The 26,186-nt window shown below is 47.2% G+C and overlaps 1 protein-coding gene across 2 annotated transcripts in view; it reads right to left on the reverse strand.

Annotated features, from left to right (window-relative positions):
- Window positions 1–8,055: 8,055 nt before the first annotated feature.
- The window catches only part of FBXO34 (F-box protein 34), a 74,117-nt gene continuing 55,986 nt past the window's right edge, over window positions 8,056–26,186 (reverse strand). For both annotated transcript variants that reach the window (XM_061612503.1, XM_061612504.1), the window contains exons 3-4: window positions 12,136–12,340; window positions 8,056–10,850 (exon numbers count right to left, since the gene is read on the reverse strand). In XM_061612503.1, coding sequence (XP_061468487.1) covers window positions 8,693–10,850; window positions 12,136–12,215 — 2,238 coding nt within the window. In that variant the 5' untranslated portion in view covers window positions 12,216–12,340 and the 3' untranslated portion in view covers window positions 8,056–8,692. The remainder of the gene's footprint in view (window positions 10,851–12,135; window positions 12,341–26,186) is intronic.

Genomic DNA, 26,186 nt, shown 5'->3' on the forward strand with positions numbered 1-26,186 from the left:
CCACTCTGGGCGACGCACAACATAAAAACATACAGTTCCCATTAGAGCCTTAAAATTCCAGCAATAACACTAAATCTTGATGGCCTTATAGGTCCCTTCCAACTCCACTATTCTATGATATCCATGGTGGATAAGTCTATCAGTGGCTACTAGCCACTAAGGCTATGTCCTACCTCCACTCTTGGAGGCCACAGTATTGGAGAAGGCTGTTCCCAAAAGGGCCTCTTCTTTCTCAGAAATCTGCAGGGCAGGCCTTCAGACACTCAAGCTCTCCTAAGGGGACTGGGAGGGCAATAGACATGAAGATTTTCTGGTAGAGCTCTGGGTGAATTGTACTAGACCAGTAAGGGTTGCTGACCCACAGCAGCAACAGAACAGCTTCCCTCCCCCTCCTTAAACTGACCTGCTGAAGCAAAACTTGGCAGGGTGGGGACCAGCAGTGGATTGGTGTGTGAAAGGGCTGTGAGCTCAACACATTCCTGGGTTGACCATGTGTTCAGAAGCAATTCCTGAATGCAACATCCTCCCCTCTGAGCCACTATTTTGCACCTGAATCTGATTGGTGCCCAGCCTTATCTAGGCAGAGTGTGGTTGCAAAGAAATGCCTCCTACGTAATTCATAATACACCATACTTGGTTTATACAGTACACCCTTACACACATCTCCAAACAAACATCCAACATCTGTTTTCAGGTTTGGTGTGGTGGAATAGCTGGGCCTGGCTTCCCACTACCCCACTGTGTCTAAATATATTCCTTAAAAATCTTGGAGCCATTAAATGTAAAGATTACAATAACGTAATTTAAACCATGAATGTGAATGTTAAAATTTCTTGCCTTTAATATCGAATGGATGAGTTAACTGAATTCCTTCTGATGAAATAGGGTCTCTCCTTCAGGCAGTGGGCTGGTGGCTCCATGTCAGTGGGGCAGTGGAATCTGCTCTGGCTTTTGCTCCGTACCTTAAAAGTTGGAGCGGATTTCACTGCCTTACTGACATGGAACCACCAGCATCCAGTGCCTACATGTTGCCCCAAAGTGGGGGTATTGCTCAGAGAGAGAGCACATCCTTTGCATCCAGATACAATGCATCTCCAGTGTTCAAAAAAGGATTTCATAGTAGCCTCACAAGCTTTTGCTACAACAGACTGGCACAGCTTCTCTTCTGGAATTTGGAAATCCAAGATATAGTCATACAGCATCAGATGTCTTGCCGGCTGCTCTTGGAAGCAAGCCCCTTGGCAGGACATAGAGGAGCAGTTCTGAGGTTGATGCATTGCCAAGTCTGCCTTGCAACAGCCTAGCAAGGTAGGTCAATGTTGTGTCCATATTGCAGATAGGAACAGGCAAGGAGGTGCTTAAAAGGCCATTGAGAAAATACCCCACAAAAGTAAGATCTGAACAGAAAACAGTCCAGCTTGTATCCTAACATTCACATCCTCACTGGCCTACAGAAAACAAGTCTCTTAATAAATACACCAGTGGTTCCCAACCTGGGGACCATGACCCCCCTCCCCCGGGGGGCAGTGAACAGTAAAGAAATGAATTATTTATTTATTTTTGTAAAAGTCTTCACTCCCTGGACACTATCTGCTCCCCACTGCCACTGCAGATGACACCTCCCTCTTGCTCCAAACGAGAGGGCAGAACTTTTGCGGAAGCGCCAGAGTGTCTTTCAGGCACGCTGAGGGCAGGCGCCTGACTATAAAACACATGACACAGGAGGCTGAGGGTGGAGCTACCAGGAGGAAGAGGCGATTACTATCACCAGCTCCCAGCTCCTCGCGCTGCCGCTGATGCCCTTACCAGAGCTTGGAAGTAACTAGTTACAAGTAACAAATTACTTGTAATTTGTTACTTTTTTGAGTAACCAGTGGGTAACTTCATTACATTTTCTGGTAATAGAACGAGTAGTAACTTCATTACTTTTGAGGAATAATTGTAATGTTTCCAGCATTACTTTTGCGCAATACTTGGGGAAGGAGCAAGGGAAGTCTTCTGCTCCTCTGATTTGTGAATAAAAATCATGTGCTTCAAATTGGGCTTCTGTGCAGCGTTATTCTTCCTTCATGCTCTATGGGTGCTTAGGAGGTGACGAGGGAGGAGGTGGAAAGCGAGACGGCGTGGAGAATATAATTGTTTAAAAATTGACAGGAGTGGAAGGAGAAAAGAGCTGGAGGCAATATATATATACAAAAAATATGTGTGTTGGGGTATCATCATTGCTGGGGGTGGGATGAGGGGATGTGAGATTCTGTTATGCCATTTTGTTAATCTTATGGATAAAAAAAATTATTCTACTACCCTCTGTGTGTGTGTGTGCTTATTTTTAATGTTGTTTTAGCAGAGCTTGGAAAAGTTACTTTTTTTGAACTACAACTCCCATCAGCCCCAGCCAGCATGTCCACTGGTTTGGGCTGATGGGAGTTGTAGTTCAAAAAAAGTAACTTTTCCAAGCTCTGTGTTTTAGGCTACTCAGATGTGCAGCAGCCAAGGCCAGCACCTTGTAGACAATTGTTTTTTTTAAAAAGGTAACTAAAATGTAATTGTAGCAATTACTTTTGAGTAAAAGTAAAGTAATCAGTTACTTTCAGAGCAATTGTAATTGTAGCAGTAATTACTACTTTTGGGGGGCCATGTAACTGTAACTAATTTATTACTTTTTAAAAGTAATCTTCCAAACTCTGGCCCTTACTCAGAAAGAGAGGGCTTTTCGTGAAGGAAAAAGAAGCAAGGCTGCAATGAAAGGCTGCTTTCCTCCTCCCTTCCTGTCAGCTAGCCTGCCTTCCTTTCTTGGCTCCAAACAAACTAAACCAGAACTGTCACTAGAAGCTAAAATGATGAAACTGAGGTTATCATACTTTGGACACATAATGAGAAGACGTGATTCACTAGAAAAGACAATAATGCTGGGCAAAACAGAAGGGAGTAAAAAAGAGGAAGACCAAACAAGAGATGGATTGACTCCATAAAGGAAGCCACAGACCTGAATTTACAAGATCTGAACAGGATGGTTCACGAGAGATGCTTTTGGAGGTTGCTGATTCATCGGGTCACCGTAAGTCGTAATTGACTTGAAGGCACATAACAATTTAGAGGCAAAGACAAAGGGGATATAGAGGATTGTAAAATTACACACAGGGAGAAGAAAGTGGTAATGAGAAAAATACACCTTTCTCTTACTTGTATTACTAAAATTTGGGTCACCCGATGAAATTGACAGCTTCAGGAGAGGGACGCTTGTTGAAATTTGCTGCTGTAGGTTGTGAAGACCATTTGCTTTGTTCTTATAGAAAAAGAGCTTTAGGTTAGATTCACAGCCAGAGGTGTACCAATGGGTAGTTGCATTGATGGCTCTGTGCAGCCTCCACGGTGAGGTGGTGTGCCACTGAATACTCAGTTAAGAACTTCGGAGGAGCCTTACAGCTGGATCTGGCCAAAGGGGGCCCACCTGGTCCAGCTTCTTGTTCTCACAGCCACTAACTCAATGCCTATGGAAAGCCTGCAGGCAGGAGCTGGGCACCGCAGCGTTCCCCCCGCCTGCAATTCCCCGCTATCTGGAAGCAGACCGCCTCCAACACTGAAGGCAAAATGTAGCCATCCTCACCAGTAGCCAATGGATTTGTCCATTTTTTAGGAAGTAGTCCAACTTGATGGCCATCACCACAACTTATGGGAACAAACGCTATAATTTAACTGTGTGCAGAAGGACTGTCTTTTCTCTGGAATCTCCCAGCGTCCAGCTTCATTTGTATGGCCTCAAGTTATTATGAGGGGGAAAAATTCTTTATTCACTCTCTCCACATCATGCATAATTTTCTACACCTGTTATGTTCCTCGTTCCCCCCCCCCTCCAAATTAACAAGCCGGAAATGTCATAAGCCTTCCTTATTGGGGATTTGGTCATTTTGTTTGCCCTTTTCTGAGGAACAACTGCAGATTGCAGGGTGGTGGTAGCAAAGAGACTGTTGCTTTTATCTCCTGTTTCTGGGCTTCCCAAAGACATCTGCCTGGCCACTCTCGAGGATGCTCCCACGTTCCCAGCTAGTTCCCATGTGTCTACAGCTAAGACAGGTGTGGGGAACCAGATGTCTCCTGCTGGAAGGGTGGGATATAAACCAAATAGTAAATAAATAAAATGTTGCTGAACTAGAAATCCCATCAGCCACATCAAGCAAGGCCAATTTCCAGGGATGATGTGCCTTGAAGTGCAGCAACATCTGGAGGGCCAAAGGTTCCCCACACCTGCGTTTAAAAGGTTCCATCTTCCAAATAAATGTATTTATTTATTAGATTTATATCCTGCCTTTTCTCCCAGTAGGAGCCCAGGGCAGCACCAGCGCGGATGTAAGTGGTGGCACCAACACACCAGCATGGACGAACATTTCCGTTTCTGAGCACGTTTGTTGTTGACCCTTTAAGGCAGAGATAGGGCATAACTCTGTGGAAGAGCATCTGCTTGGCATGTAGAAGGTCCCAGGTTCAACCCCCGGCATCTCCAGGTAGGGCTGGGAAAACTCCCTGCTGGAAATCCTGGACAGCTGCTGCCAGTCAGGGTAGCTAGTACTGAACTAGATGGACTAATGGTCTGACTCGGTAGAAGGCAACTTCCTATGTTCCAATGGTACCCTCCAGCCAGCATGGCCAATAGTCAGACATGGGGAGAGTTGCAGTCCAGCAAAATCTGGAGAGCACCACTTAGAGCACTTGCTTTAAGCTCATCACCTGTAAACGAAAGATGTTTAGGGCACAGAACTGGAGGCTTGCCGAGTTGCAATTCCATATGGCACAGTTTCTCTAAAGGCTACGTACTGGTCTCTGGGTGAAAACTATCACTACCCTACAGGGGCTGCTAACGTAGAACAGGTTTCCCCAGATTGACCCGATGTTTTAGACCACAACTCCAGTCAGGCTGAGCCACCCAGGGGTGTGGCTGGGTCACATCTACATCAGGCACCTCATTGATACCCATAGACTGCATCTCCGCTGACCGAGTTGCTTTTTAACTTGCAAAACAGATCCCAGACAGGGAGATTCAGAAGCTGCAGGGAAACTTCTACATTCAAGGTGAATTTCCGTTCAGTAACCCAATCCCAAAGGGTGGCAGGATGCCCCAGGCCAAGTGTAAGGAACTTTTGGTCCTCTAGATATTGCTGAACTACAATGCCCATCAACCCCAGCAAGCATGGTCAAATGGCCCGGGATGAGGAGGGCTGTATTCAGCAACAGCTAGAGGGCCAAAGATTCCCCACACCTGACCTGTGCCTAACGCACTATGACAGGCTCAACATTTTGACCACCCCCTCCCCTCTACATTTTATTGACAATGAGCCTGCATGGGGTAGTGGTTAAGAGTTAGAAGAGTGCTGGGCTGGGACCTGGGAGACCAGGGTTTAAATCCCCATTCACCTATGAAGCACACTGGGTGACCTTGGGCCAGTCACCACCTCTCAGTCTAACCTACCTCACAGGGTTGTTGTGAAAATAAATTGGGGTTGGGGAGAACGATACACCACCTTGAACTCTTTGCAGGAAATGTGGGATAGCAAGGTACTAAGTATATGGTAATAAGGTAATAAGGTCCCAGGCTATGGTCTGAAGGCCCATGAGGCCACCACCTTGCTGAAGCTAAGCAGGGTCAGGTCTGGTCAGTGCCTGGATGGGAGACCGCCTGGGAACCACGTGTTGTTGGCATTAGGCCATACTGCCTAAGGATGTTTTCATCAGGTCTGAAAGAGTTACAAGCATGTGTCTGCAGGAGCAGCGTTATCAGCTAAGACTGGCCTGGGAAACAGACACGTTGCCATGGTAACGGGTGATAATAGCTTGGGAAAAAGTTCTAGTTGCTTTCTATTGCTGTTCTGTGCTGTGCTGTCTGTGTCTTGTCTCTGAACTGAGAGCTTCTCCTTGGGGGGGGGGGGAACTCTACATGTATCTACTTTTAAGCCTTTGGCCTTAATGTCTAAGTAAAGACTCTTAAACTTTCTCAAGCCTCTGTGATGATTCTTTACCATCTTACATCCAACATAACGTGTTGTTTCACGCAAGAACCGCCAAGCATCAACACGTGTATGCCGCCTTGGGTTCCAGGGTGGAAGAAAGGAGGGATATAAATGTAACAAATAAATAAATAAATAAATAATAAAACTAGAGGCAACTTGCTTGGTCCCAATTACTGCTGAAGGCTGGAATCTCTTCCTAAGGTGTAGCCTAAACTTGCTGGGGGGGCCCACTACAGTTTAATCTTGTTTTTCTCTTGCCTGAGCCCAGACAGACTAAAACAATTGTTCCCCGTTTCCCTTCCTAATATTGGTGGCTGGTCAGGCCACGTCTCCCTTAAGGGGTTTGGAAGATTGGCGTCAGACCAATGACCTATTTATTTATTTGTTATTTGACTTATATCCTGCCCTTCCTCCCGGAAGGAGCCCGGGGCGGCAAACAAAAGCACTAAAAACAGTTTAAAACATAAAAACAGGCTTTAAAATACATTAAAGCATCTTTAAAAACATGTTTTTTTTAAAAAAAGCTTTCAAGATGTCTTTAAAAACGGTGAAAAACATTAAAAAAGGTTTAAAAACATATTTAAAAAAGGTTAAATTTTTTAAAAAAGGTTAAAAACATTAAAAAATGTTAAAAACATTTTAAAAAGGTTAAAAACATTTAAAGAGTTTTAAAAACATTTAAAAAAGGTTTAAAAACATTAAAAAAGGTTAAAAACATTTTAAAAAGGTATTTAAAAAAGGTTAAAACATATTTAAAAAAAGGTTTAAACATATTTAAAAAAAGGTTTAAAAACATTAAAAAAGGTTAAAAACATTTTAAAAAGGTATTTAAAAAAGGTTAAAAACATTTTAAAAAGGTATTTAAAAAAGGTTAAAACATATTTAAAAAAAGGTTTAAACATATTTAAAAAAAGGTTTAAAAACATTTTTAAAAGGTTAAAAACATATTTAAAAAAGGTTTAAAAACGTATTAAAAAGCAATTCCAACACAGATGCAGACCTAGTCCAGTATTGCCTGCACTGACTGGCAGCGGCTCTCCCAGCCCTACTGGAAATGGTGGGGCTTGAACCTGGGACCTTCTGCAGGCAAAGCGGATGCTCTGCCATTGAGCTACAACTACTTTGACCTTTTTTTTAAATCTTCGTAGCTCTTCTCAGTCACCCCCCCCAGCTTGTCAACATCCTCCTTGCCCTGCAGGAGCCAGTGTTGCAACATCTTCCTCTTGACCAGTAATGCAAAACTGCTTCCTGCATCTCACAAACTAGGCCCCTATTAAAGGGAAACTGAAACATTGGCCTAGTGTAACGTAGACTCAGGGTGACTTATGTTAAGTTTTATCCATAGAACGCTTCACAGTTTCTCAGAAGTTGCTACCAGTTAAACTGTGCCCCATCTGGCCGCACAGATACATGCGGCATGTTCTGTTTCTTCTTGCTGATTTTCATCTTAACTGCTGTCTATGCAACGCTGCAGTTTATTGTTGATGTCTTTAAATTTGGGCCTCTTTTTCTAAAATATTTGCTTTTCCATCCTGATTTTGTGCCATCTGCAACCTTGAGCCACATACCATCTACTACTTGATTAGAGTGGGGACTGATAAAATATAGCACTTTTTAACTATGCAAAGTTATCATTTAGGCAGGAGAGGAAAAGAGAGATCAGTTACATAAGCTGCCTTCAGCTCACAGTGAGCCCTATCGTTAGGTACAGTAAGCAACTGTCCCAGGCGGCCCCTGGGTAGGCGTGGCTGCCTCCTCTTGGGTGTTCCTCCCAAGGCCCAGGGCTACTCAGCTCGTCCTAGACCCCCTAAAGTAGCCAGATGAGTAGAGGGCGCTATCATGCCATCAATTTCCAAAAAATACTCAACTACTAAACTATTGGCTTTGGTATGTCGAATAGGAAGGGGACACCATCTTGTCCGCGGCCCAGGCAGCAAAGTACCTTCCCCCACCCCTGGGCACAACCCCAAACACTTTCATACAGCCTGAATGTTTGGGATTCCTTTTTCTTTTTTAAAGAAGGGCAAATGGGGAAAGAGAGACTAACAAGAGGTGGATTTAGAATGCACATTTTATTTTAAGTAAAAAAAACAAAAGCCAGGGAAGATGGGCCCAGCAGACCAGTTTTTTCCCCTTAATACTCTTTGCTCTATGACAATATTCCTCTTTTGCCTCCTGCCACCCTAAGATATAACAAATATTTGTTCTAGTCTATTTTTAAGGTTGTCCAGTTAAGCCATCTTTTTTGAAGATTCATCTTTCATCTATTTAGAGTTTCTTTTCAGAAACATTTTCAATATATATTTATATATATATATATATATGTATATTTTGTACAGGATATACAGATTTTGAAAATGAGACACTTTTAAAACACGGGACTGTAGCTGCAAGACTCTTGTAGCTGCATTGTAGCAATTTAAAAGTTGGTCAACCAGCTATCAGACACTCTTACGGACAAAGAGATTCCAGAGCATTATGAACAGAGATGGGCTAAACGCTGTATTTTTCCCTCTAAAAGGTAAAGGCTCTTGTGATTTAGAAGTATGTGCAGTTTCATAGCCCTGTGTAGCGAGGAAAAGGGGGGGGGAAAGCCACCCACAAACTATATACAATGTAAACATCACAAGGCGTAATTTTTTTCCCCTCCCACCAAAGACTGAGGCTCCCAAAAGACAACGCAGGACGTGTTAACAGTCCTCCTCAGTTTCCCTGGATTTCTTGTGAAGAGCACGGTTAAAGCTGTGGCAGGCAGGGACCCAGTGGTTGTCGTGAAGGCCGAGTTTGCAACCGGGGACGCTCTTCTGGGATCGGTGACAGCACATCCAGTACCCAGGGCCGTACGGCAGGGCTTGGCAATAGGGCTTGGGGTGCCAGCGGCAGAACGAGACGTCCCCCTTGCTGTACTTCTTTTTACACTGCTTGCAAGGGTCTTCCCGGTAGCGAGGGTCGCGGACCCAGCGGGAGTCTGCTGGCCTGATGTTGTAGTACTCGATGATAAATTTGAAATATCCACACGTGCATTTGAGGGCCACCAGACCCCTGGTGGGGAGCAAGCCAAATATCTTCACGATGATGTGGTGGGGCAGGAAGAGTAGGTACTGCTGGGGCTCCAGGAGCTGCTGGATCTTAAAGCGGGTCTCCAAAAAGTCATGAGACCTCTGCCTCTTTAAACAGGAAGAGCCAAGGACCTGCAGAGCACTTTCTGAGGGTGACTCTGGGGGCTCCCCAGAAAGGAGGCTTGTCGTGCACGAAGGTTCGTCACCAGGGGAGGATTCCTTCCCCCGAGGATCTGCTTGGCATTCTTCTGTGGGAGCCTCCCCTGACCGCAGGCGCCTTTGGGGAGATAAAAGCAAGAAGAGCCTTCCTGGCAGGGAATCTTCGCCAAAGCTGGTGTTAGAAGGCTGGGTGGTTCTGCAACTTGCATCCGTCTTGGTGACAGAGATGCTAATGTTTAAGGACTCTCTCCTTCTTACGTGTGAATTCAGGTTAGGAAGAGTTACTGGCTGTTTCGGTGTACAATCAACAGTCGCATTTTTGTTGTGCAAGGAATGTGAGGATGTGTGAGCAGCTTCCGGACACGGAGAGGGGATAGGTGGTTTGGTCATCTTTTCGGAATCCTGCCAGCTGCCACAAGGTGAGCCTGAGCCTCCCCAGTCAAGCTGAAGACCGTTGTTGCCCTCAAGAGCATCTGCAAATGAAGAGGACTGGCCAACCGATAGACCGTCCCATGAATGATTTTCCTCTGAAGAACGGTGCTTTGATCTCCATCCATTACTGTCGTCCTCCTTGCCACCTTCTTCCTGGTTGAGAACCCCAGAGGACACCTTGCTGGCTTCATTCTCAGGTGGCATCCCACTCGCCAGCAGCATCCGCCCCACATTCCTCCGGAAGCTGTTGTTCCTCGACAGGGACCCCGCTTCGCGTTCACTCTGGCGCCGGAGGCACTCCGATTCCAGCTTTGCTACCATGTCCAACACGCGCACTGGCTCAGCCGGCTGCTCTCCATCGCTACCGCTGCTGCTACCGCTCCCCACGCAGACTGCCTTTTCAGAGTGAGCTTCGAAGGCTCCCAAGGTGGGGAAGGCTCCAGCAGCAGCAGCGGCAGCAGGGGCAGCTTTGGGTTGCCCGGGAACCTTGATCACAGCGGATGCACTGGGGCAGTTTTTAGTGCAGCCGGCCAGCAAAATGCTTGCTCTTTGTTCCAGATAAGCAACCATCTCAACAACTGACAAGGGCCGTCCGGGGAACCCCCCATCCCCACTGTCATTCACATTATGCACAGAGCAGTGCTCAATGCCGCAGGCAAACGGCTCCGGCTGGTAACACCTTCCGCTGGCCTCTTTCATCCTTTCCAAGTGGATCTTCGCCTTTTTGATATCCAGCGACTTTTTCCGGCGTTTCGTCGCCCTCCCATCTATGTCCCAGCTGTTTTTGTTCTTCACGGAGGATACCCTGTAGTTGTCGTTGCACTGATGGGCTACAAAGAAGGCAATCTTCTCCTTGGTGTTCCCTGGCTTCACGACTGCCCAGATATCCAGCGGTCCTTCTCCATCGTCCCCCTGGTGGATGGTGGCCGGCAGGGCAGCTCTTCTCTCCTTAGCGCTCGGTCCTTCTGTGCGGCTCTTGCTGCCGTTCGTGCTGCAGGTCGTGTTGGGGGAGGGGCTCCCCAATGGCTTCCGAGGAGGGGGGCTTAGAAAGAGACTTGGCTGGGGTCTGGTAGGGTCCTCCTCTTCCGCCAACCTTGGCTGGCTCATGGGTGGGCTTCGGGGAGGGTCCAGGCTTATTTCAAGAGACCGCTCTTTTTTCTGTAACTTAAGATACGGCTTTAAGTGCATGCCAGGTATTCTGGGAAAGAAAGAGAGAGATGTGCATGTTTTTTAAAAAAACAGAACAAAACTTGCTAATTTTGAGGCCATCTGATGAACAAAGAAGCCTAGGGTTGTTATTAATTTCCATTGAAATTAACGGACCTAAGTTAGTCGTGTCCGTGAATCGCTACGTGTCTACTCTGTTTAGGACTAACATTGGATAAAACCCACAGAGATAAGAAGATGTACACTTTCTCTGCAGACCGGTCTTTGTGTGGCCCAGCAACATCCAGACTATCTAGAGCCCAACATGTGGCAAAGCACAGGAAGTGAAGTGCCAAGTGTACGTCTACGTTCTCGTTCTCCTCTCTCATTCTTGTTCCCGTTCTCACTCACTCACTCCAGCCCTGGACTACAATTTCCATCCATCCTGACAGGCAACTGTCCTTGGCAGCTAAAGCTTTTGGGAGTTGTAGTTCAAAACATCTGGAGGGCACCACATTGGGGAAGGCTATCATGTAAATTAGACCCTGAGTCTACAGAAACAAGGAGTTTTAGCGAAGATAACAAACACATTTTGGGTCTATGAAGACCGGTTTTATTTTTCAAATGGATTCATTATTTGGACTGTATTAGTAAGGTTCACCCTGAAACAGGTGATGGACTCTCATCCTATTGGGATGGCAGAGCAGAGGATGCTAATGCAGAATCAAACCACACGTAAACCTTAATGCAATTTCACAAGGGACAATGAATTTTTGAAGGATTACAACATCTATGATCTTTGTGTGTGTGTGTGTGTGAGAGAGAGAGAGAGGGAGAGGGAGAGTGTGTATTGAAGTCCCACTTTTTATTGGGGCATCTGGACAACAGATCATTTATTAAGGGTTTATTGATGCTACTCTTTCTGTCTTATGGTATTTTTTAAAAAACTGATTATTGTTTGATGGTTCATAAGCTGCTTTGAGGATCCTATTTTAGGATGCAAAGGATACAAATATTTAAAGGTGTAAATACTGTGAAAATAGTTGACTTATTCCTATCCTTGTCTTCCTGTTTTCTAATCAGTTACCCAGTCTAAAAAGGACCGTCCCCGTTACTTTTGTGTCTCTGACACAAGTCGCCTTCATCATGCTCGACATCAGCATGGCACCCAAAATAGGTCTATAAAGTGCCTGGAACACACTTTCTCTCCTCTCTCTCCCTTGGGGGATCCTTTCTTAAAAATTGGTGCCTAATCAAAGGCAGCCAAGGTGGTAAATGAGGCTCTGAAGCATTTCATTTTTGAGCTGGGTGAGGTGGGGTGTCTGCGTCTATCATACCGTTTGACCGGGTGTAATGTGGAGGATGTGGAATTCAGCAGTTCCCGGTGGAGGCCCGCTCGGCAGGAACTCTTCATCATAACTCTCCACCTCCACCTGAGGCAGGTTGTCACAGCCAATCCATCTCGGTCTGACGGCGAGGCTCCTGCAGTAGCTTGTCTCGCCCACCACGGCGGCCGACTGGGTCTTTGGCACCTAGAAACCGCTGGGAAAAATGAACCGGAGAGATGCTGTTAGAATGCATCATGGATACACACCCCACCACTAGTGGCGTTGTGGCTGGTATTCAGGGAACAAATCTCTCAAAGACAGGCATGCAGGACGCCCCGACAGACATCAGACCATGAGCCCATCTAGATCAATACTGTCCTCACACCAGGGACAGGGAACCTGTGACTCTCCCGATGTTGCTGGACTACAACTCCCATCAGCCCCCACCAGTGCAACCAGTGGCCAGGTGAGTTGCAGTGCCAGTCCAACAATTTCTGGAGGGATGCAGCTTTCTCACCCCTGGTCTGCAAAGGCTGGTGGCAGCTCCCCAAGGTTTCAGGCAGGAAGCGTTTCTCAGCCCTAGCTGGAGATGCCCATGACCAAACACGGGACCTCCTACATGCAAAATGGGGTCTACTCTGCCAACGAGCTATGGCCCAAATGTCCCTCCCCATCCCCCCCCCAGTGATAGCTAATCACACATTCTCTTCTAATGAAGAAGGATCCCTATGGGGTCAGACAGCTTGCCACTGCTTTTAGGCAAATGGGGACTTGGTCCTACAATATAATGGTCCTTTTATGGCTCTCGCGGTGGAAAGCGGAACACCAAAACGGCATAATTGCTGCTGGAGAGTGATGCTGGCTTTCCAAACCCAAGCACTGGATTTCAAAGAAGAACAGATTGACACACGGCATCAGATCTTTGGAGCAGCTGCCCTCGGTGGCCCCGTGGGCTGAGTGGACTGCCGAGCGAGCTCAAGGCTTTGTCCAATCTGCTCCTTAAGTCTCCCTTCTTACAATGTGTGTGTTTCCCCCTCGCCTGCCCTAAACTCCCCTGCTGGGGGTTCAACAAGAGCAGTTGCCTTCGTACCAAAACCTGGAGAGAAGCCTGGAAAGTATCAGAGGCAAAAACAGAACCTGTAGGTGGAAGACAAGCCCTGAGCTGGAAAAAAAATAAGGATGAGCCAGTGCCAAGGTCCAGTACTGGTTGGTATCTTGAAAACAGATTCTCCTGGCGATCAGAGCAGCACATGTTCATGGAGCGGTGCATCCATACTCCTGGCAAATATCTCAAGATATCAGCCTTGTTCAGACTTACTTTCTGCACCAACCCAAATCTCTGCAGATCTACAATCCCTGAGTAAGCACAGGGAGGCGTAGAGCCCCAACCATCTGATGAGATCCTGCCTACGTGTTCCGTTTAAAAAACAAGCAGGCCTAGTCCTCACAATTGCAGGGAAAGGCTCTGAAATGCTTTGAACGGTGCCTCATGATGGCGCAGAACCCAAAAAGGGCTTGCAGAGCTTTCAGCATCACAGCTCTTTGCCCCTCTCCTCTGACATTGCTCCAGTTCCCCAGGCCTCTACCCCCGCCCCCAAATCTCTGCTCAGAGGGATGTATCCAACGTAGCGTTCTGTGAACTCTCCGTCAGTGCAAGGATTTCCGCTGACGCAATGGAACGTTCTCCCTTCTCTTGTCTCTCCGAGTGGCCCCTAAATCCGTTCTAGAGGTTCCCCTAATCCTTTGGTGCAGATTTGGGGAGGGCATGCACAGGGGGAGGGAGTCCAGTTGCACAAGTGGAAATCCTTGTGCCGGCAGGACGCGTTGGTTGTATGCCACCCGACAGAGCCATCCCCTGCCTGCCCTCCAGATTCATCACTGTAGTCAAACTCCTTTCCAGAAGAGAGAGAGAAAGAGGCACTGGGCACCAACAGGGCTTTGAGATCTTGGCTGATCAAGATTGGGGGCGGGCGAGGACAAACAGTGGAGCATCAGGGGTGACTCAAAGATATTATAGCCTCAGGACCCCTGTCAGCCCTAATCTGGCCCTTCCTCAACATACAGGATGGCAAGAGCCGTTGTGCTATGGGGCAGCATCAGGGAGCGTCCGCCCTCTTGCCCCGGTCGTTCTCAACTGTCAAGGAACCGGCTGCTATCCACAACTCTGGAGGTTCCGTCACTTTGTCTGAATGTTCCAGAGCAGAGGGACGTTCCGCGACGGAATGCCTCCTTGCCCTGGAGCTCTTAAGCAGCCTTTGCCAAGTTGGTAGCTTCCAGGTAGTCTAGAACTCCAGGCCCCCATCATCCCCCAGCCAGCACAGCCACTGGCCAGGAATGACAGGAGCTGTAGTCCATCTGGAGGGCCACGGATTTCCCATTCCATGATGAATGGACCACATTCTCTTTCCTACGTACTATATACTGAAGTTTGGCATTGCAGTGGAGTGCAGAAATTAGAAATCTGGTAAGACTGGTGGTTGAAAGAATAAGAATTGTAGAATCATAGAATCGTAGAGTTGGAAGGGGCCGATAAGGCCATCAAGTCCAACCTCCTGCGCAATGCAGGAATCCAAATCAAAGCACTTAAGGTTTATTTCTACTGGGAAATAAAGCCATTCTGAATACAGACATACACAGTATGTAGCCGTTATAGAGCCATGAGGCTAGCAGTCACTCAACTCACACAAAAGGTCTGGCTAGAAAAGGAAGGAAGTAAAGCCTGAGAAAAAACAAGCAAGTACTTTCTAAAGAAGGAATCAGGGAGGGAAGAATGAGTTGCCTTTCTGTTTATTCTGCCCCCCACACACCCCACCCCGGGTTCAGGTTACATGTTACAAGAGCTAATGCTTTACTCCTAACACTAAGAACAGTCCAAAAGCCTGTCTAGTCCAGCTTCCTGTTCCCACAGTGGCCAACCAAGTATCTGGGGGAAGCCCACAAGCAGAACCTGAGTGCAACAGCGCTGCCCCCACCTGTCATTCCCAGAAACTGGTATTCATAGACATGCTACCTTAGGCAGTGGAGGGAGAACAGTCATCATGGCTAGTAGCCTTATCCTCCATTAATTAGTCCTAGAATCATAGAACTGGAAAGGGCTTATAAGGCGATCGAGTCCAACCCCCTGCTCAATGCAGGAATCCGATAGGCACCTGTCCAGCTGCCTCTTGAATGCCTCCAGGGTTGGAGAGCTCACCACCTCCCGAGATCGTTGGTTCCATTGTCATATGGCTCTAACAGTTAGGAAGTTTTTCCTGATGTTCAACAGAAATCTGGCTTCCTGCAACTTGAGCCCATTATTCCGTGTCCTGCACTCTGGGACGATCGAGAAGAGATCCCGGCCCTCCTCTATGTGACAACCTCTCAAGTACTTGAAGAGTACACTTGTATCTCCCCTCAGTCTTCTCTTCTCAAGGCTAAACATGCCCAGTCCTCTCGGACTATCCTCCTAGGGCTTTGTTTCCAGTCCCCTGATCATCCTTGTTGCCTTCCTCTGAACCTGTTCCAGTTTGTCTGCATCCTTCTATAAAATTCTATAAATACATTCAAAGCAGGAGACCATCTAGAGAGATAATTGGACCCTTGGATGATAAGGGAGTCAAAGGTGTACTAAAGAACGATAAGGAGATTGCAGAGAAGCTAAATGAATTCTTTGCATCTGTCTTCACAGTGGAAGATATAGGGCAGATCCCTGAACCTGAACTAACATTTGCAGGAAGGGATTCTGAGGAACTAAGACAAATAGTGGTAACGAGAGAGGAATTTCTAAGCTTAATGGACAATATAAAAACTGACAAATCACCAGGCCCGGATGGCATCCACCCGAGAGTTCTCAAAGAACTCAAAGGTGAAATTGCTGATCTGCTAACTAAAATATGTAACTTGTCCCTCAGGTCCTCCTCCGTGCCTGAGGACTGGAAAGTGGCAAATGTAACGCCAATCTTCAAAAAGAGATCCAGAGGGGATCCCGGAAATTACAGGCCAGTTAGCTTAACTTCTGTCCCTGGAAAACTGGTAGAAAGTATTATTAAAGCTAGATTAACCAAGCACATAGAAGAACAAGCCTTGCTGAAGCAGAGCCAGCATGGCTTCTGCAAGGGAAAGTCCTGTCTCAGTAACCTATTAGAATTCTTTGAGAGTGTCAACAAGCATATAGATAGAGGTGATCCAGTGGACATAGTGTACTTAGACTTTCAAAAAGCGTTTGACAAGGTACCTCACCAAAGGCTTCTGAGGAAGCTTAGCAGTCATGGAATAAGAGGAGAGGTCCTCTTGTGGATAAGAAATTGGTTAAGAAGCAGAAAGCAGAGAGTAGGAATAAACGGACAGTTCTCCCAATGGAGGGCTGTAGAAAGTGGAGTCCCTCAAGGATCGGTATTGGGACCTGTACTTTTCAACTTGTTCATTAATCACCTAGAATTAGGAGTGAGCAGTGAAGTGGCCAAGTTTGCTGACGACACTAAATTGTTCAGGGTTGTTAAAACAAAAAGGGATTGCGAAGAGCTCCAAAAAGACCTCTCCAAACTGAGTGAATGGGCGGAAAAATGGCAAATGCAATTCAATATAAACAAGTGTAAAATTATGCATATTGGAGCAAAAAATCTTAATTTCACATATACGCTCATGGGGTCTGAACTGGCGGTGACCGACTAGGAGAGAGACCTCGGGGTTGTAGTGGACAGCACGATGAAAATGTCGACCCAGTGTGCGGCAGCTGTGAAAAAGGCAAATTCCATGCTAGCAATAATTAGGAAAGGTATTGAAAATAAAACAGCCGATATCATAATGCCGTTGTATAAATCTATGGTGCGGCCGCATTTGGAATACTGTGTACAGTTCTGGTCGCCTCATCTCAAAAAGGATATTATAGAGTTGGAAAAGGTTCAGAAGAGGGCAACCAGAATGATCAAGGGGATGGAGCGACTCCCTTACGAGGAAAGGTTGCAGCATTTGGGGCTTTTTAGTTTAGAGAAAAGGCAGGTCAGAGGAGACATGATAGAAGTGTAAAGAATTATGCATGGCATTGAGAAAGTGGATAGAGAAAAGTTCTTCTCCCTCTCTCACAATACTAGAACTCGTGGACATTCAAGGAAGCTGAATGCTGGAAGATTCAGGACAGACAAAAGGAAGTACTTCTTTACTCAGCGCATAGTTAAACTATGGAATTTGCTCCCACAAGATGCAGTAATGGCCACCAGCTTGGATGGCTTTAAAAGAAGATTAGACAAATTCATGGAGGACAGGGCTATCAATGGCTACTAGCCATGATGGCTGTGCTCTGCCACCCTAGTCAGAGGCAGCATGCTTCTGAAAACCAGTTGCCGGAAGCCTCAGGAAGGGAGAGTGTTCTTGCACTCGGGTCCTGCTTGTGGGCTTCCCCCAGGCACCTGGTTGGCCACTGTGAGAACAGGATGCTGGACTAGATGGGCCACTGGCCTGATCCAGCAGGCTCTTCTTATGTTCTTATGTTCTTCTTGAAGTGCAGTGTCCAGAACTGGACGCAGTACTCAAGAAGAGGCTTAACCAGTGCCGAATAGAGGGGAACCAATACTTCACACGATTTGGAAACTATACTTCTGCTAATGCAGCCTCGAATAGCATTTGCCTTTTTTGCAGCCACACCACGCTGTTGGCTCATATTCAGCTTGTGATCAACAACAGTTGCAAGATCCTTTTCGCATGTAGTATTGCTGAGCCAAGTATCCCCCATCTTATAACTGTGCGTTTGGTTTCTTTTTCTTAGGTGTAGAACTTTGAACTTATCCCTGTTAAATTCTGTTGTTTTCAGCCCAATGCTCCAGTCTATCAAGATCCCTTTGAATTTTGTTTCTGTCTTCCAAGGTATTAGCTATCCTGCCCAATTCTGTATCATCTGCAAATTTGATAAGCATTCCCTGCACCTTCTCATCCAAGTCATTAAAAAAATGTTGAAGAGCACTGGGCCCAGGACTGAGCCCTGCGGTACCCCACTCATTACCTCACCATATTTTCTTGGACTAAATTCCAGAGTCTACTGCCTATTGCAGGGCTCCAGTCCACTGCTCAACTCAATCCTAAGCACCTTTAGGTGGAAATAAGCCCCACTGATGTCAAGTGTGGACTCTCAGGATTGTACCCTTTGCAGCTTTTCCTTCAATCCTTTCCTGTTTCTTACTGTTACTCTTGAACGATGGGACAAAAACTGGACTCTAAACTTTGGCAGAAGGCTTGTCGGTGCCCAATAACCTCGGGCAACTGCCACGTGGGTCCCAAAGGACTGAGATTTTTAAAAATATGTACAATTGTAAGAGCACACGTTTCACAAAACTCTTCATCAGGCAGAAGAGTTTTAGATACATTCAGAGCAAGCCAATTACAGCCACCTGAGAACTTCACTTAGTAAGCAAGGTATTAACAATGCAAATAAGTAAAATATGTCAGTGACAGACATATTTGCATCACTGATCACAGAATATTTACAATGCTGGGCATGTATTTATTTATATAAAAACTCTGGTGGCCATTACTTTACTTAGAGGGGTTGCCAATCTCCTGGGTCCCATGGGCACGTTTGCAAACTGGAAAAACAATCCTGGGTACCACCCAGACACACCACAACCTAGCTGCTTGCCTACAACAGCAGGGGCTCCCAAAAATGAAATACAATGTAAGAAATCAAAGCCATAAAAATCACACAGCACATTACAATTGCTGCAACAGGCACGAAAAATCATTAAGTGGTCCACCAAGATCTTCAACGATTTTCCAGTTGTCTATGAGGGAGACTGGGATCTACCCTAAAACAGAGTGCTTCTTTCAAGCCTAATGTCCTCTCTGTGTGTGTTACAATCTAAACCAGGAGTTTCCAAACTGTAGTATGTGGGCTTCAATCAGGTGGTCCGCAGGATGTTTGTGAAGAACACTTACAACTAGAATCTTATGGAATTCGTATTGTAATACAATACAGTATAAGGAATAAAAGCAGCAATATAAATACAATTAAAGAAACATACAGCATCCAGTACTGCAGATTTGCAATTGCTACAACAGGTATTAAGCGGGCATTAAGTGGTCCTCCAAGACCCTATGCAATTTTCAAGTGATGCCGGGCAGGGGGGGAGTGAATTCTTGCCAGCCTTTGCCTCCCAGAGGCAGAGAAAAGGTTAGAAAGCTACAGCAAGGATTCCAAGTTGCTTCTGTAGAGCTGTGGCAAGCGGCCTGCAGGTTGCCCAGCCCACTCGGGTAACCCCTCCAAAAGATTCTGTTTCTGGCCAGCGGAGCGAGTGGCCGGTGGCAAGCCATCCAAGACTCCTCCACTGCAGGAAAAGCAACCGGGCAAGCAGATCGTCAGGCATCACTCTGAACTGTGCTCTTTACAGGTGGTTAACTCCACCTGCCACTATGGCAGAGAAACGGGTGGCTCCAGGGCTGAGATCCGGTGGACAACTGGGACTAAACTCATTTGGCTGTGGTTTGGGGGAATGAACAGGCCGGCAGGCATGGGGGCTACTGGTTGGGTCTTCTAAACTATAGGCTGTACGCTCCGTGAAACAGTGAGATGGCGAGGGAGTTGGGCAGTGGTAATTGTAGGCCTGCCAATTTTAAAAATGCACAGACCCTTTCATGGAAAGCACGCCGCTAGCAGCAGGGGGAATGCAGTCAGCGGAGCCCCCAACTTTTCTAGGAAGCTAGGACACAATTTCTGAGTGACTTCAAACGGCTGGAGGGTCTGCAGCTGGACCCAACTCCCACAGAAACCCAGGTGCCCACTGGCCACCAAAGGCTGTTAGTTGGTAGGCTCAAGGCAGTAAGCAAGCAAGCAAAAAAATGATGGGTAAACCTACGCCGCTTGTCGGGGCCGAGTTTGAACTACTTGCGTGGCAGGAGTGGCAGCGCAGGAGGTGGAGGAGGAGTAGTCGGAGCCTCGTTGCACTCGCAGACCCCAGCGCAAGTATGGCCGTGGTGGGGGGGAGACTCTCGGTGCGGTGCATGGCCAGCGTTTTGGTGGCTGTTGGACAGAACCGGCTGCAGCCTCCCCATGTAGAGGAACCGCTGGAGACCAGAGACCTGATGGCTTACCCCCGGAACACTATTGTGCCACCAGACAGCCTCTTTCTCAAGGAGGTGGATTACTGTGAAGTCACCTTGGAGACTGGAACAACAGAGGCAGAAGGGTAACGTCGAATGCACCATCGCTTATGACAGGACTCTCTTCCAAGTTGCTGGAACAGAGTGGGGCAGGGGATAAGTGGGGAAGTGTGATGGAACTTGCTGTGTTGGTATATTTATTTGTTAATAATTTGTATTAAGTACGAGTTTATTTGCATTATGGCTTCATTGTGTACTTTTTATAATACTTCTTGTGTTCTTTTTTTCTTGTACACCGCTTAGAGATATTTTTATATATTAAGCGGTATAGAAATAGTCTAAATAAATAATAAATAAAAGGAGGAAGGTATTGAAGGGCCACAAGTCAACTGTGCTTGTTGGCAGGGTGAAATGGGACTTCAGCTCTGATCTCGGAAGAACAGCAGGAGAGCCTGGCCGCTGGATCAGGCCACAGTCCTTTGTAGTCCAACAGCCTGTTTCCCTCAGTCTTCAACCAGATGCAAAACCTGAGCGCAACAGCATTCTGCCCGCACACGATTCCAAAGTGATTCAAGACCAGCTTTTTGGCCACTAGGCCCACTGGCTCTCACAATGGGTTCCCAGTATTTCTAGCACAAGATGCCAAGGAAATTGGCGATGCCCAAGCTCCGTGCTGTGGTTTGTGTGGCCACACTGGTATGGCTGTGACCTCAGCACAGGAAAATGCCACAAAGAGGGGTGTTGTGATGTCCGCAGAACAGCACCAGCACTGATGGACTCTGTGTTATTGTACACTGACTGGTTGTTTGGAAAATGCCTCTGTATTTGAGGGAAGATGATAAAGGGCGAATTCATGTGTGTTATCTCTGTGGAACAGATGAGGCACTGAATACAACTTTTCATGATAGAAACTCACATCTCCTTTGTGCAGGGGAAGGCTAGTTTTTTAAAATACTGTACTATCTTGTCCTTTGTGTTGCCTGTTATCTGCAGTGTTTTTCTGGAAATAAACTCTTTTAAGCCAACAGCCTGTGTGTGTTTTCAATCAAAGGTGATCAGGTGGTTAAGTTGTGGTACAGTAGGGCCCCGCTTTACGGCGCTTCGCTAATGCGGCAGTCTCAATTGGATGCAATTAGACTAAAGCCCCACTCATACGGCGCTTGTTCCGCTTTTACGGCGGTTTTTGGGCATCGTGCGCCATACTATTCAATGAATTCCGCTTTACAGTGGTATTGGCTTTTCGGTGGGGGTCCGGAACATAACCCGCCATATGAGTGGGGCCCTACTGTATGTGAGAAGCTGCTGAGCTCAGCACAAAATGCAGCCCCTGCGTCTTGGCTTCTATTTGGAAAGTCACTCTTTTATGATAGTTGGCAATAACTTTATTGGGACCTACCAAACTATCACGAAAGCTTGGCAAGCTTTTGAGTTCTCCAGAACCCTTCATCAGGCAAGATGTTACAATAAAGAAGGGGGTAAGGGGAAGGAACAGAAGATCACAAACACAAAAGTGAAAAAAATTAGCCATGAGATCAGACTAGTTTTTGAGTACACACACACACGTACGCACAGCACTCACCCCACTTTGTGCAAAATCTTGTCTGATGAAGAGTGGGCACAAACCTGACACCAGAGACGGCAACGTCCATAAACTCGGTGGGATAATATTTCCACCTCTCAGGACGTTCAGTAACTTACTTTAAGGTGGTCAGTCACTCTGGAACAAAGGAAAGTCCAAGGAAGGATGCAACCCATGAAACAGCTGAATTTACAATTTGTGGAAGAAGTTCAATCCCATAACTTGTGGGTTAAATTGAGGCAGCACTACATGGGTTAATTAGTTTACCAATGCTATGATGTCTGTGCAATCTATGTTTGTTACTTGCAAGTGGTTCCATGCCCCACTACAGATGCTAATACAATCATCTCAGCAATTATCACCAATCTGCTATCGTAAAAGGCTAAAGGTGTGCCTATTTAGCATATATCCAAGCTGTACTTGTCACAGGCTATAATTTTTGCATCACACTGCCATTCAGCTCCCACCATACAATTTTCTCCTTTGCAAGTATTTAGCTATCACACTTAGCTGCCAACAAACATTTCACATTGTGTATCTGATGAGGTGGGCTTAGTCTACAATGCTTGTGCCATAATTCATCTGTTTAGCTTTCCATTCGCCACGAGACTTTGATAAGATTTGTCGCTAGCCTGCTACTCCCCATAAGAAACATATGGGAGTAAATGTAAAACCGTCCAAACTCAGAGTAGGCCCACTGAAGTTAGTAGCCACAACTAACTTAGGTTCATTCATTCCAGCAGGTCTACAACCCAATCTTCCCAATTTTGCATAAGATTGTTCTGCATCCTGAACGCAGTTATTCTAGTACACAATTAACAGCCTCAATTTTTCCGCAAACTGATTAGCTCTTCATCTCCCTCCCTTCGTTCTAACGGTATTACACACATGTTGTTGCTGGGCCACAACTCCCATCCTCTCAGCGGCGGGTGGTGGCCCCACTGAGCGGATTTCACTGCCCCACTGACATACAGCCACCAGCTACCAATGAATCCTCCCTAACTATTGGCCAGGCTGCCCATGGGCATTTGAATCCCAGCAGCGGTTGGAGGGCCAGAGGCTCTGCAACCTTGACACAAACGATATCCCATAAATCAGAGAATAGGGCACCTGTGGTCCTCCAAATATTGCTGGACTACAACTCCCATCATCCCTAACGATTGGCTGGGATAGCTTGGGCTGATGGGAGTTGGAGTCCAGAAACAGCCAGACAGCCACTTGTCGGGTATGCTTTAAGTTGGATTCCTGCGTCAAACAGGGGGTTGGACTTGATGGCCTTATGGGCCCTTCCCAACTCTACTATTCTAGGATTCTATGATCTGGAGGTCCATAAGTTCCCAACCCCTGCTGTAAGTAAGAGAGCAGTACGTGAAATGGGCAGGGTGGGTGGATGGTGGGAGGCCACATCGTGGTGAAAATAGAAATGATCCCGACTTATGGCGACCCTATGAATAGGGTTTTCATGGTAAGCGGTATTCAGAGGGAGTTTACCATTGCCCCCCTCTGAGGCTAGTCCTCCCCAGCTGGCTAGGGCCTGCTCAGCTTGCCACAGCTGCACAAGCCAGCCCCTTCCTTGTCCACAGCTGCCAGCTGGGGGGCAACTGGGCTCCTTGGGACTCTGCAGCTGGCCCACGGCTGCACAGGTGGCAGGGCACGTAACCCCTGAGCCACTCACTGTGGGGTGATCTTTAGCTGGCCCTTGACGCCCAGGAGACACAAGCAGGGATTTGAACTCACAGACTCTAGACTCCCAGCCAGCCTCTCCTCCCCACTGTGCTATACCAGCTGTATGTGGTATTCATAGACAAACCTGCCCTGAATCTTCCAACATTATCCTGACTCTTCAGCATGAGCCCAGCTCATCATGATCCTGTTACAGCTACACATTTTATACTTAAGGCCCCATTCCAGATTCCAGATTCTGAGCTTGTCTGGAGAGTTGAATCAGCTGTTGCACAACATTTGTACAGAACGATACCAGGAGAACAATGAACAGCACAACCTGGCTAAATATCTCAAGTGCCCTGGACACCGCACAGCATGCAACGCACCTTTCCCTTCACTCCCAACGGCAGGCTATGAAACGTCAGTCTTCAGCACCCTGGAGCTTGCGGCATAGAAGGAGGCCAGGAGTGCCAGGCAGCGCCCCCACTCCCCTCACATACCTGCTAAGTTTAGACCAGCAGCTTATGAATAGACCAAGACATAGGAGCCTGCAAGGAACCCACGCAAGCTTCCTCCACCCCAACAAGCATCACTGCACACTCCAGAAGCAGCTTGCCCACGGCTGCACAGGTGGCAGGGCACGTAACCCCTGAGCCACTCCCTGTGGGGTGATCTTTAGCTGGCCCTTGACACCCAGGAGACACGAGCAGGGATTTGAACTCACAGACTCTGGACTCCCAGCCAGGCTCTCCTCCCCACTGCACTATACATACCCAAACATAACTACTGATTACTTGGTATAAATACCCTGGGGTACTTCTTGCACCACAAGGAAGGAGGCTGGATCTAGGTGCTTCTGTCTCCTCCATTGCAGCTCCCATCAGGAAGTGACCTGTCAGATCAACCTGAAGTTCCATCTATCCAGGATCCTGTTTCCCACAGAGATCAGGCAGATGCATCTAGGAAATGCCCATGCAGGCCACAAAGGCAACAGGCACTTGCCTTCTCTTAGTCCCCAGCAGAAGATGGTGGCGCTCTGCCCCTGAATATGGAGGTTCTGCTTACAAAGCTTCCACCCGCTCTGCGCTGGTGCAACTCCTTTTTAAAAGCCAGTCGTTTTCAAACCCTTTCAGACCCAGGACTCACCTTTAGACCAGACATACAGCTGGGCACCTGCTTCTTCGTTTTTATAAAACCTACGTACTTGTACGTTAGCTGTGCTTGCTGCTGCAGCCCACCTTGGGTCAGGCTGTGACCTCCTGACCCCACCCACTGAAGGCCCACTATCTAAATCAGACTTCTCCAACCTGATACTCTCAAGGTGCTTTGCGCCACAGATCCCATCATCCCTCACCACTGACACCAACGGCTGAGGCGGCCAGGAGGTGTAGTCCAAAACATCTGGAAGGCACCAGTCTGGAGAGGCCTGATTTATTTATTTTATTTTATTTATATACCGCCCTAAGCCCGAAGGCTCTCAGGGCGGTGTACAAAAAGAATAAATTATTCCCCAGCACCAAACAACTCTTGTGCCACTGAATTCTAGAGTTCACTGCAAGCTGTACGATTTTGATTCTGTCAATCATGAACCTACTGCCACTGGGCTGAGAACTGACCTCTTTCCTTGGGGCTTCAGAGTTGGGTTGCAGCACAGTTCTGCCCCCTCAAGGAAAGAATCAACCCATGACTGAGCCTGAGTTTTTGAGTTGCCATTGGGTGCTGGTGTTTACACCAGCCTCCTTGTTCACATGCTTTTTCCACGGAAGCCGCTGTGGAACAGAGCTGCCTGGGCTCCTCCCAGACGGCACAGGAACCAGCTTGCCACGTTAGATGTGCTACAAGCAGAGGAAATGAAAACAGTCCCAAATGACAGAGCTGCCAAGGTTATTACAGGCCCGGTGGAAAGCAAAGGGAAGACAACGGGTGAGTCATGGCAGCACTCCACTCTCGCTGGGTTGTGGGGTATGGAATGAACTGCTGAATCATAGGATCATAGACTCATAGAGATGGAAGAGGCCTATAAGGCCATCGAGTCCAACCCCCTGCTCAATGCAGGAATCCAAATTAAAGCACAGCCGACAGGTGGCTCTCCAGCTGCCTCTTGAAGGCCTCCAGGGTCGGAGAGCCCACCACCTCTCTAATGAGAAGCTGCAAGCCCAGAGTGCGCAAAGGAAGCCGGACTCGCTGGGAATTTCCGATACAGTGATGCTTAAGAATGCAAGGTGGCTCACGTTACATGAGCAAAGCAAACCAGCAGCACAATCCTATGGATCAGCTTCCCCCAACCTGGTGCCCCTTCAGATGTTCCAGCTCCCAGCAACCTCAGTCCAAAACATCTGGAGGGGCACCAAGTCTGGGAAGGCTGCTATGCCATTGTATCCAATTGGGCTTATTTCTTACAGCCTTCCCCAGCGTTGTGTCTTCCAGGTGTTGATGGGCTCCAAACCCCATCATCCCTGGGACCAATGGCAATGCTGGTCATGGCTGATGGGAGCTGGGGTCCAGAAACATCTGGAGGGCACCATACTGGCTATTCCCATCCTAGAAAGTGTTTAGGATTGCAGCCCAAGCTCTACAACTATGACAGGGTCTGTAACCGAGTAGCAGAGTGCAGAGTTTGTACTTGCATGGGTCCAGGATCAACCCTCTGAATGTCTGGCTGAAGGATCTCTCAGTGTGGGAAAGGATGAAACTATGAAGAGCCCTTTGCAGTACCAGGCCAAATGAACTTATCATTAAGAATATGTAGCAT

Source organism: Rhineura floridana, chromosome 2, assembly GCF_030035675.1.
Source record: "Rhineura floridana isolate rRhiFlo1 chromosome 2, rRhiFlo1.hap2, whole genome shotgun sequence".
Taxonomy (NCBI): Eukaryota; Metazoa; Chordata; class Lepidosauria; order Squamata; family Rhineuridae; genus Rhineura; species Rhineura floridana.